Source organism: Neopsephotus bourkii, unplaced genomic scaffold (assembly GCF_033783945.1).
Source record: "Neopsephotus bourkii isolate Nb327-2 ecotype Australia unplaced genomic scaffold, CSIRO-AGI_Nbou_v1 NB_941, whole genome shotgun sequence".
NCBI lineage: Eukaryota > Metazoa > Chordata > Aves > Psittaciformes > Psittacidae > Neopsephotus > Neopsephotus bourkii.
The window spans coordinates 2,170,157-2,183,452 of record NW_026901435.1 but is presented as its reverse complement, the minus strand read 5'-3'; the positions used below and the strand labels follow the sequence as shown (position 1 = coordinate 2,183,452).

At 39.0% G+C, this 13,296-nt stretch overlaps 1 protein-coding gene across 1 annotated transcript in view; it reads right to left on the bottom strand.

The window, feature by feature from the left end:
* Positions 1–7,561: 7,561 nt before the first annotated feature.
* Positions 7,562–13,296, bottom strand: part of ELOVL4 (ELOVL fatty acid elongase 4) — a 30,061-nt gene continuing 24,326 nt past the window's right edge. Inside the window, exons 4-6 of the mRNA XM_061358373.1 lie at positions 11,118–11,289; positions 8,781–8,908; positions 7,562–8,273 (exon numbers count right to left, since the gene is read on the bottom strand). Of these exons, the coding sequence (XP_061214357.1) occupies positions 7,998–8,273; positions 8,781–8,908; positions 11,118–11,289 (576 nt within the window). The 3' untranslated portion in view covers positions 7,562–7,997. The remainder of the gene's footprint in view (positions 8,274–8,780; positions 8,909–11,117; positions 11,290–13,296) is intronic.

The following is a 13,296-nucleotide window of genomic DNA, read 5'->3' as shown; positions in this document are numbered from 1 at the left end:
CTGATTGTATCCTGAACACCCACTCTCATAGAGCTGCTTTGAGACCATTATACGCCAAATATAGTTACTATCCAGCCTGCTCAGACTGCGTGGCTGATCTTCAGCATTTGACTGTAAAAGAAGGCACTTCAAATGCCCTACTGACAAAGCACAGCAGTAAATTATTTCCTGAACATGCACAGCAGTCTTCATCCAAGGAGCCACCCTAGCAGAGCAGAAAGGCATGCAGAGTGGTTAGGGTGAGCTAAGGGGGGAAAGGGAAGTTCTCAGTAAAAGAACAGCTACTACATAAAGGCCCATTTTCTGAATAAACCCTAGAAGTTAGGGTTTCTCCAACCCCTCACCATTTAACTGGAGTATTTCATATTTCCAGCACATTTGGTTTATGTCAAGCAACTACGAAGAACTGAAAAGCATGCTAGGCTTTCTCCAAGAACTGAATCCAGATCTTCATTTTCTTCAAGCTCTGTACCTTAGGCTGTCAGCAGAAATTATTACAACACCCCCTACCAAGTCTGGTGTGTTCTCAGAGTAAGCAGAGCTGCAGAAATACTTTCCTTTTTGACACAAGCCCTTCTCCCACCTCTTCTGCCAAATGTGTGGAAACCCGGTCAGATACCAAATACCAGGTGTGAATCTGCTGTCCAGCAAGGAATGGGCTGGATGGACCCAGGCTGCTGTGCCTTAAGCCCAGGACTGGCATTTGAGGCAAAGCCAGTGTACCAAGTGACGCCATGGACTTGAAACCCTTGCCTATACAACACCACAGAGCCCATTTTAACATTTTACTCACTTGCAACTACTACAGGATCTTCAAGTGAAGTAAACCTCACTCTGCAATAATTTAGTAAGCAAGCACCTGATCTGAAGACACTTCTACAAAAAAGAAAAAAAGAAACAAAGCAGTAAGAGGTGCTTTGCTAAATGGAGGTTTTAGCAGTTACACAGCAATTTTCATCTTCACAGAGCTGGGATACGTACGAAGTTCCACAGAAGCTCTCGAGAAGATTATTAATCAGATAACAGTGAGTAAATATTAATTACTTGGGTCCTGCCAATGCAGGACTATGATGCCTGTCATTACTTCCACTACAAGCATTTGTGGTTAGATAAACAGCTCTCTAATGTAATTTAAGATAAAGCAGTTTTTATGTACTTCAGAATGTACTTATGCACAAGCACACTACTTGCATACTGTTACAGCATCTATAAATAATAAATACACAGCAGTAAGTTACAGTCATTTAACTCCCGCAACATCTAGAGGCAAGGGCAAAAACAAGAACACATACTCCATGTTCTCTAGAGCTTTTTGACCAATGACTTCTTTTATTTCTTTAGTTTTCTCTGATCAACACACTCCACAAGATACCAGCATAAAGGTGGTTTTCTCACTAAAGAAGTTCAGATGATACCACTGCAAGAATAACAGTCCTCAGTCTACAGATAGGGACAGAAAACATTTATCTTTGAATCATTTCAAGAATCAAAAATTTCTTCTCATTTAGCAGACTAAAACCTACCTGACATAGATTTGACAGGTATCAGCTACACTGCATGAGCTCAGATCAATTGCAACAAATTGAATCAAAATGCAGAGCTTTTTTTTTCCCCTCAAAGTGGCACTGACTGCCTGGTGCTCTGGCAGGAACTGCCGGCACTGTTTCAGTATTGTCAGACCAGCATGCACTTATAGGCCCTGGACAACTGGCACCACAATGACCACAGGAGCCATAATCTTGCCCACCGATAAGTATCTTTCCTATTAAGTCAAACACAAAGTCACTGACTGGTCACTGCATCAGGCAGTCCATAGAAAAATGTGTGTGCATTCATGAGGCTTCCTAGAAGCCTCAACACAAAAAGACACTAAAAGGCACTAGTCCATAGAAAGTACTGCCATCAAAACAGTCTTCGAGTATGTGCTTCAACTGCATCTAAGACTAAAGCTTACATTCACCCACTCTCATATGGTAACACCAGTGCTTTGAGCTGAGCAAACAAACAGGTAATAAAAGCCTTTCCCCTACTGCAATTTCCTGTATTTTAACAAGCAGGTAATACAATAAAGAAAACTGAAGATGAAAAACAGGATCCAGTCTTACTCTACCCAATCACCTGATGAACCTAACTTGACCACAGAATGGTTTGGGTTGTAAGGGACCTTCAAAGCTCATCTAGTCCCAACCTCCCTGCAGCAGGGGGACATCTTCCACTAGATCAGGTTGCTCAAAGCCTCATCTAACCAGACCTTTTCGGAAGTATGACGTTTTTATAAATATCGAAGAAAGTTGCTGGTCACCACCCTCTCTAGCCCTCATAATTTCTATCCTTGTTCTTGATAGCCTTTGTATTAACAGGAGACGCAGTTGCTCTGGTTATGTCCCTGTCACAAGTGCTTATTTTGATGTGGAATAAATAGTATGGAAAAGATGCCTGGACAGCATGCCTACCACCAGTTAACCATCCAAGGGACAAATGCTGCTCTGAACACTTACAGTGTATTCTCTAACTCAAGGAAGGGTGTAAGCAACAGATTGAAGCAACAGCGCATAACAAATTATGCAAGAGATAATTGACCATACCATACTTTGCTATGATGGCAGACTTGATTCTCTACTACTTGACATCTGGTGTAGCTACTTGCACTTAGGTGCTAGGAGTGTAATGTGGGTGCAACTCAATATTATAAGGTTGATTACAGAGATCACACACGGCAGACAAGCTATGAAGAAACTTACTGTACACAGCAACATGTAACCGTGAATTACACCTACCACCTAAAGTGCTCCAGATTCTCGGGGATGAGACATCACCTTAACACAACATGGTGTCCAGCAAAACCTAACTGTATTCCTGTTAGCACCAAACAATTTGCGGCCTTGACTACAGCACGCAGAGTCTCTTGCCACAATCTTTCCAAAATAGAAGACTGACTGAGAAGGTTTCTTAGCTGAAAGGATAATATTCAGGCACTACATTCATTTTTCGCTTTGCTGATCCTTCCCTCCCTCTCCCACATATCCAAGGTGCAAGCCATACTAGGACAGAAGCAAAAACCAGCTCCATCTGACACTTTCAGGATATTCCAGCCTTAATATAGCATTTAGATCAAATCTGATGCCAATACATGTGCTATACAGCCAGAATATATTGCAGGAGGCTTGTTTCTTTAAGTGGACATCCTATTTACAGTCAATTACCTAAGGGTGACTTCAAATCCACTGGACGACCACTCTTGGGCAATAAGCACAATTGGAAAGTTCCTGTGACCTTAAAATGGGAGAATGTGCCACAAAAACTTCCCCCTCCCCCCGCCTCAAACTTTTGGGCTGCATAACAGATTACATCAACACAACCTGCTCAACACTGTAAAATCAGTAAACATTTTGAAGCAAGATGGGACACAAAAGACATTCTGTGGAATGTATAAAACCAAACTCAAACAGTATGAAAAAAAGTAACGTTTATTTTTATTGTTTACAAATGCATGAACACCTTATGCAAAAGCAGCATCCTGAACCATACATTTCCCTCATCCCCCTGGGATATTGGCAGAGAGCAAGCCTTTTCTCTGTTCTTTAGGGTTAAACATACTCTGCTGAGGTAAATGGGAACCATCCCACTGATTTCCATGGAGCTCCAACTGCTTACGCTAGCAAAGAGGCTGACTTATCAGACTGCAAAGCAATGAGATGTCAAATGGGTGACTTGTTTTAGGTGCAAAGTTGGGTTTGTACTTCTAGCCAAGATAAATAGACTACTCAGATACTTAACAAGCTCCCCTTTTTCCTTAGTGTTAACAGAAACAAATCTCATTTTAAATACCTGTTTAAACATTATGACACTCATTCCCCACTAACTTCATGCAATGTTTAACTTTATCCACCACGAACAATTTTACTCAAGTTTTCAAGAGCTAGCAAGTGTTCATGGCCTATATCAGAAATGAGACCTTCCAGCATAATAGCTATTTACTCCTTTCTTACCTGCCTCCCCAGCAGATGGAGGCCAAGTGCTTACTCTGAAGATTCATGCCCTAAAATTAACCTGAAAAGAAAAATGTGCAGCTTTTTTTATTTTGCCTTCATCCTTTTCTCCTGATTTAGAGCTGGAAGTGGTTAATGGTCATGTGATCAAACAGGCCATGCCTTTGAACCTACAAACAGTTATTTAAAAAGTGCTCTGGTCAGAGAATTTGATTGCAATGACTGCAAAGACTTCCCTGGAGCATGTTTACTCATCCTGTGCCCTAAAATGATCACTACTATAAAACAGCCTAATTCCTCAGATCCTCTGAGTTACCTCAGAATTTACAACTGATGCCTCAAAGTGTTTATTACACTGGGAGAAACAGCTTTGGATTGTTTGCTATCCTATGTCTAAAATAACTGACAGACACTATTTATGTCTGCAAGACTGATATTTGATCTATGGGTCAATGAAAACTGCTTCATTTTACTGGTCTAGCTGTAGGAACTGCTCTATCAGCTCCTGCCAACTTCACATTAAATAAATATAATCTACTGCACATACTGAAAGAATCTGCTAAGAATCCATATGTTATATACACACACAACGTATGTGTACATGTATATATACAGACATACATACTTTGTATTTATTTTACACTTACAAAGTGCTAGAAGAACCGAACAACTCTCAGTGCTAGAGATGAGGCAAAATGAAATGCTACTACTTATATGGCATCAAATAATTACAAGACTCTGGTGAAAGAGCTTCAGAACTGTTAGCAAAAAATTATCTTTCATTGGCAAAGAGAGAAAAGTTCCAAATGGTTTGAATTTCCGTTTTAAATAAACTGGAATAATTTTGGAAAGCAAAACAAAAAAGCCCATGCAAAGTAGATATTTTTGATTTAAATTTCATATTCTATTATTTTCATGACAAAATCCTGAGGTGCCTTGCACTCAGTGATGACTTTGATGAATCTGGCAGCATCTGTCATGTGCATCATTGTCTCAAATTTTGGAAAATAAAAAAACCTGTACAAGTTCAGCCCTGTATTCTGAGTCTGGCTGCATAGTCAGAAACAGAAATATTGCACTCAAGACAATGCCTACAAAAAAGCATATTTAATAAGGCCATAATATTCAAGATCAAAACGGGACTCAGGTCATGTGAGCAATCAAATATAATAAATAGACCCAGAAAAGCTACATTGCAGAAATTGATTCAAACCAGCAGTGTCCCAGCAATTTAACAACTGATTTTTTTTTTCCATGAAATGCCAATCTCTCCAACTGATTTTCCCCACAGGGCCAGACAACATGATGCATATGTAACACAATGCGTCGTTGCATTTGTTTTCTTGGAAGTTACCAAGTGCTCCAGAGTTTGAGGGTAGGATTCTATCCAAGTTCTGCCAATAAGGTTCAAGCTGTTACCAGCTTCAAGCAGTTTCCACACATGATGAGGGGAGAGAAGATCTGACTTACAGTTGTTTAAATATCTGCCAACATGCAAGACATGATTCTTACTTTACAAAGTGCAGCAAAGACATAGTTGAACCTGTACTGGAATACTTATCAGTGTGCTCTTTCAGAGCTAGACCACTGTAAGGGTACCAGTTTATCTGATCTGGCTTATTGAAAGAAAGAGCAACCAATTTAACACAATACAAGGAATGATACAAGTTAGCTGTCCACATCCCATGGCAAATAGCAAGAAACAACCCTTTGATTGGTGGGGTAAGCTACCCTGAATTTACAGTATGGTAAGAGTATTCATACCAGCCATTACCTTGGAGTAGCAGGTGTGCTAGCTTGCTTTGTAGTTATTTGCTCCTTTAACCATTCCAAAGTCACCCAGTCAAACAGCGTTTTGGCTTGGTTAAGGGTAGTGGCATTTGTTTAAGAAGGAAGTGCAGATCACTATCCCTCTTCCCCACACCACACTACATAAATAGAGACTTATACAAATTCAAAACCATCAGTACAAACGCTGGAAGAATCACAAGATAGAGTAGGCAGGAGACTTAATGGTCACATGCACTACAATTCAGCAGAGGCATTTTTTCCCAATCCTATATTCTGCCATAAAATTTACAGTAGTGGTGATTATGAATTACTTTCCAGCTGAATCAACTCCAGCATTAGGAATTATTTCTGAATACAACAGAGTATATCCAAACTTTTTTTTCTGGGACCTGGTTTTTGTGTTTAGGCAGGGTTTGTATAGAGACGAGACAAACCTGAGACAGATGATGTGACCTGTTTGCATATCATAAACAGACATGGATAATCAAGATGCAAGAACTATGAAACATGTCACACACTGTACACCTACAGCCCCATGTACTTTTTTATTGCAACAACAGTGTCACTTGATGGATGCAAGTTTGTCACTATGAATGTGTTTTTCACTAGAGCTGGAAAGAATGTATTTAGACAGCAACAATGCAGCTCTTGGAGTGAGGAGCAAGGAACGCTGGAGTTCAGATATGTTTACCAATTCCACCCCTGTCTTATGCTCATTACATGCTGAGCAGCCAGAGACACATCTCTCAGAAAACATTATTTACAAGAATAACTCTTTCTATATTTTTTTCACAAAGGGAACAGTAAGAAGTCCATTAATGTATCATGTAAGATGAAAAGCCATCTGAAAGACTTCTACTTATTTTAGCAGTTTTGACTAAAAAATGATTAGCACAATTACATCGCCAATGAGGTTGAAAAGAGCTGTGAATATTTTGGGAATAGTTTCAGAAGCCCACCTCTGACATTCACATTAAAATGGTGGCCTGACTACTAACAATACCTTGTCTGCAAAAATCTAAGCAAATACAGTTTTGATGAGTATCAAGCAGTAGTAGCATTTTCAACATTTTGTTTGCTGTTATTTAAGACTTTTTAAGCAGATTCTCTCTCCCAAGTGACTGTCTTGTAGTTAGCATGACTACACGTACACACAGCACTTCTACAAGGATCTACATGTTGTTTTCTCTCCACCACAATATTATCTTACCATATTCAGTATCAGTCAGCACCACAGGTTTCAGCAGGTCACAGACAACGAGCAGCAGGTCTACTTTCACTGCTTGCTTCAAACGATGTACTCATTCAAATTTGTACATTCTTAAAATGTTTTCTTCACTTAGCTATACTAAAAGTACCACTACAAAATTAAAGTTTATATTGAAAAGAGTTCTTGATGACTTGACCAATAGCGCCAAAAATCCCTTTTACTCCCACAGGAAGCCATATTTTCTCCTGAATTAGTGTTAACTGATATTTATATGAGAGGACTCCGTATTTCAGAAACCAGTTATTTAATGCTCAATATTCTTTTCAGCAGATGAAGAGGTAGGTATATTTCCATACAAGAAAAAAAAAAGGAAATAAACAACCAAACCCCCCTCCCCAAACAAACAAAAAAAAGAAAACCAAAACAAAAACAACAAACCAAACTGTAACAGACACTCAATTAAATCAAGTAATGTCTGAAAAGTCAAACACTGTTCTGACAGCACATAAAACATAATGTGTCCGAAGATACTCTTGAAGGAGGACAAGAAAAGTTGCGCATTCTGGTTAGATAATACGTAATAATTTGAAATTTAATACGTCATGGTTTGAAATTTAATAATTTTCTGGAAAGAAAACACAAGTATCCAAACGCTACTTCCTTCCCCTCCCTTCCCCAAAGAAATGTGGGTGCCAACAAAACTGCCTGTATCAATGGTAGTATTAACTTCTGGACTGCTAAACATGGAATCAACTGCAATTCTTCCTTACATTCACCAACACCAGCAGTCTACAAGTTTACAGAGACCATATGCATGGTAATGACATGATTACAATAGAAATTCAACTTTAGTGTTGTTCTTAAAGCAATCTTCATAAATAATGAAAATATCTGTGTTCTAGCTCCTCAGTAACCTAAGGTTAATTGGTACAGATAGTGTTTTTCTTTCTTTTATAAGCCAAACTGGAGGTTCCTCACTGCCAACAACGGTTAAGGCCTGGATCAAGTTATTCTCCTTTTGCTTTTCCCTTTTTCTGCTTTTTTCCATTTTCCACCACTGCATTATTTTCTGGTTTGCTTACTCCATTCGCAACAGCACCATTTGCTATTTTGCCATTCTTTACAGGTTCCTTGGGCATCTTATATGTCCGATAGTAGAAGTTACCAAACAGGAAAATGAAGGTGACAGCATAGAAAATTACACCCCAGTGCATCCACTTAGGGAAAGGACAATCAATATAAATAGACAAGGCTGTGTGGCCAATAGTCACATGGAACTGCACCTGGAAGACAGAAAATATAGAATCAGAAAGGTTTATCTATATTTTGTAGGTCTGACTGTACCAATACATACTGATGCATTAAGCTATGAACACTGTTAAAATGGGAGGCAGTAGGGAAGCTGTAATTGGCTGTCATATCACACACACACACATATGCTTGACCAGGTACATCAAATTTATTGTAGTACCTGGTACCAGTTTTCAATAATAGGAAAACAAGAAGACATTAAGAGATCTGGATTTTGTCTACCTTTTGAACGATTTTTTTGCAATTCAGATGAAAAAAAAATCAGTGGAGTAATACTAGGCTTCACTTATACAATTCTATGCTGCATATTTTTTGAGAAATTAAATAAATAATTCCATCTCCTGGAAGTATTCTAACTTGAGCTGTGAGTATCAGACAGCAAGAAACTTTCGAAAGAAGCAGCATCTGTTCCAAAGCTCTGCAAATGGAAGTCCATTCAGAGGCAATACCTCTAACATAACGGGAAAAGTTTTACTTACCAATTGCAATATGGTCAAGTATCGTTTCCACCACAGGTATTTTTGAAATTTAGGGCCACAGGCAGCTAATCCATAATACATGTACATAATAACATGAATAAATGAATTCATCTGAGCTCCGAAAAAAGCTGTCCAGAAACAGAAGGGAAGATTGCAACGTAATTTTGGGGAAAGAAAAAAAGTTGTCTTTTCTTGTATTATTGATGCGATAGTAAAAGTTATAAAGCACAGGACATGCTAGGATTCCATCTTCGAAGTATTCAGTAATATAGTATAGACCTGACTGCCAACATGTGCTGAGACAAACAGTTGTTCACGCAATTAGTATATCACATCTTTCCTGGAACTACTTATACAAAAGCTTTTCATAAGATTTTTGTTGAACAGATATAAATCATATGGATTCCATATTAGTTATTGTAGCATAGCTGAATTGTTTTGCTAGGGGATTATTAAAAGCTGTATTTGACAATGTAAAATATAAAGTATCAAGTTCTGAACTTTAATCTTTTAAACTAAACGTAAAGGCACATGGTCCACTTCTCAGCAAGAAGCCAAGAAACTCATGTGGAAGTCTGATTAAATAGGCAAAAAATAAACCGAAACAAAAAAAACCCCACAACCTACAAACCAAAACAACAAACCATACAAAGCAGAACTTCACTTGTGGTTCTAGGACATTTAAGGGCATTGCCAAGTGAGTTTGGCTGAAGTGCTCATCTTTGGTTTCCTTATTTATGACTTAAAATATCCAGCATCCTTAAATACATAAATGTGTAACTTTTTCCAGAATAATCCATGCTGAAAATAATGACAGCTCTCATTCACATTAAGATCTCTTTACTCCGTCCAGACTAGCAGCCGTTTAACAGAAACAAATTGTATCTTGTTAAATTATACTGCCAGAGAGGCTCAAAAGGCTCTACCATATAAGATTAGGGCAATGCAAACAATAGCTGCTGACATCAGACAGCTCAGATGCCCATGTGGTCTAGCCCCAGTTAGTTATAATAGGGTCTGGTTTATAACAGATCTGTCTATGTAAGCAACATGTAAACAACTAGAACACAGAAGAACATAATCTAGCCACATTTGTGGCCAGTGCTACATAAATTCAGAAGAGCAACAGTTGCTTTCCCTTTTGCAGGGGCTAGAAACTCAGAGGTAGTGTAAGAACAACAAAACCTGAAATAAATTTGGAAACAGTTGCAACTGTTGTATTGAAAGCTGATGATATTTAGCATGAAATGTCTGAAAAAGCAACAAGGGAGAGGGATAGAGGGAGTTTCTAAGTAAGACTACAAGTAAGCATCCAGTCTCCAATAAACATTGTATGGGTGTAGTAGTCAATAAAGATCATGAAATATCTCGCTGAGGACCTGCATCCTGCAGATTACTTGGGAAAGATTCAAAGATAGACACAGATGCTCATTTTAAATATTTCTTCTTTTGCATATAAGCAACCACTCAGTTCAATTTAACTATAGTAAATGAAAACATAACCCCCCATGCAGTAAGTATAAGTATGTTTTAGAGGGAAAAAAAAAGACTACACCCAAAACCAAGCAAACCCCAAAATATTAGTTTGGTGTGATGTTCATTACATGTTATTTTCTGTGTCTTAAGCCTACGAAGTACATTACAAACTCAGGCCCAAACTCAGGTATTTTTCCTGAACTCTCAGCTCTTTAGAGGCAAAACAACTGGAACAAGGGTACAATGCAGGCACAGAAGGATGTAACAAATATAACGCAATAAGATTCTTCAATGGCCGCTTTAGAAAGGAAGAGAGGAAATGAGAAAGGTTGATAATTATAGACTTGTGTCATTATGTTTTAAAAGTTGACAGATGGATTGGTTCACCTTCAAGGGAAGGTTTCAGAATTTTATACGTGCCTCTTTATAAGAAAGCAAGCAAACCCCAAACTCATATACAATGCCAAAATAACATCTCCATTAACTTCATTATATTTGCACACAGATTGTGGCCCAAAATTAGATTTTGCAGTTCTCTGTATCTGCAGATCTCAAGTTAGACAAGACACGTTCATCCTTCTGTTTCACAGAGAACAAGGATAATTCAGAAGACAGAACTTCAGGCTTGCAATTGATGAGGAACCCAAACCAAAAAACCAAACCAAAATACCGCATTTCATTAGATTATTGCTCTGTTATCTTTCCCTCCCCATGTTTCTCACAGAGGAAGACTACACACTGAAGCCATTGCACTGCTTTAGTAGTATTTAATTGATTTTGTATATTATAGCTTTAAGTCTATAAGAACTTAGTAATTCAACCCTGTGTCCAATCAAAAGGGTATGGGAGAAGGGAACTCACCTTGTCCACCTGCAACCCACTTAATGCCAATCCACCACAAGGTGAACATGGTAAAATGGTGATAGACATGAAGAAAACTAATTTGGTTAAATTTCTTCCTCAGGATGAAGAATACTGTATCCAAATATTCGATTCCTTTAGAGACATAATACCACCATAAAGCAGCAGCTATCTGCAATGAGAAAAAGACAAGGCAGAAGTTTTAGTGATTCCAAGCTGAATGGAATAAAGCTCTCTCACCTATCGACTTCAAGAGAAGGCTACCTCTTCCTTCCCCAAATCCTGGTAAAGGTTGAGATGGAGTCATCAACCATCTGACAGTATGAGAACAACAAAAACAATACTCCATTCACCTCGTCTGGACATGGAAGCATCATGCTGAACCTACTGCTCACAAATCACAACCGTAAAAAAGAGCTAACATAATTAAAAACTTTGCCATCTCTGAACAGTTTACCAGTTAAATAGAGAATGTGTGCCTTAACCGGCTATCCTAAACTTTGCCGGGAAGACTACCACAGGGCTTTCGCTACTAATGAGGACACACTTTGATGTGGTCAGAAGCAGCAGAAACATTAAGATAAAACAAAGTTGCAAGGGTTGAAACCTTGTATAACATTCTTTCAGCACCACAGGCATGTGGGCGAGAAGATACCAAATCACTTACAAGCTGGTATGGTATAGATTTCACTTCCCTTAGACCAATATTCCCCCTCAGCTGTTTCTGGCATGCTCAGTAATCCGCTCTGGAAAACAACATTTCCCAGTGGCTCTGTGCCACCTGGGGAGTAGGACTGAGACCATAGGATCCACACAAGCTGCAGAGATATAACACATCTACCCAGCAGGGTAATGCTACACACCCAACATCCTTTTCCTAATCCACCCATCACAGTGAATCTTGCCCAAGATGCAACATAAACAAGCTTCCTGCTGAAATCAGGATATTGTTGTACCAGGTAAAGCCCAGAAGCTCTGCACAGCAATTTGCTAATACTATGATATGGGGGTATGGTGACGGTAGGGACTCCCTTCCAGATCCCAAAGCATAACAAGTAGTCTAGTTCCTGGCATAATAAGTCATCTAGCTTGTTATACAAGGGTGGGACCAGAACATGTCCCACATGACTCATACAGAGAGTGAAAGAGAAAAAAGGACAAGGACAGCAGGCAATGTCACAACACACTTATTTGTAAGAAGCTTGCCTGGTCTTTCAGGACTCATCTGATGGCAAATCAGACTTCCTTACCTTAACATGGTGTGAAATAACACTGCCACCCCCTCAGTCCCCAGGGGAGACAGTAGCTTCCCTTCTCAAATACATACATACTGTTAGGCAAGTGAGAGAAAGGGGAGTCAAGGGAACAAGCAGTACAGAGTAATGCTACAGCCCTGCATGGTGTTTCCCTCCACCTTAAAAAAACAGTGAGAAATGAATGAGCCTCATCTAAGAGTGAGTTTGTCACAGCCATTTCTGGACTGGTGAATGTTTTAAGACAGATTACAGCAGAAGCAAAAAAGCAGCATTGGAGCAAAACAACGCCGCAGATCTGCATTGCAGACTCTGCAGTTTCCCAAAGGGACTGCACAACTTACTGTTGCCAAACTGCAGAGTTTTCTGCATCCATTAATGAATACTCTTCTTGCTCTCTGGATATGATTTACCCTACTTCAGGTTTCAGGGAGAAGAGGCAGATTTTGACTTTTTTTTCTTTTATATAAAGATACTAATTATGTGTCAAAACTGGAGAGAGGCTTAATGACAGAAAAGTGACTCCCACAGATCTCGGAGTTCCCAAGACACAGGCAATCTGCAAAGACCATATATATGATGTTGCTCAATATCCAGTGCAGTTCTGCCTCTGGGACAGATAGTCAGGTATTTAATAACACCCATATCAAGACTTTGTCTCACACCCATGGATTTTGCATAACAGCCCAGCATCTTTTACAGATCGCTGCTAAAGCTGCATCTCTTAAATTAAGATAAGCATCTTTTCCTCTCATGAGTTAACAATAAACACTCTGGACTGTATCCATTAAACAACAAGCCAGTACTACAGTACCAAAGCTCTTTGAAGATCCTTCCTTCTGAGAAACTTTTAAAGAATCAATAGGTCATTTACAAGAAAACTTTCTAAACTCTCTTATAAAGCTGATGTGCATTTTGTTAAATGG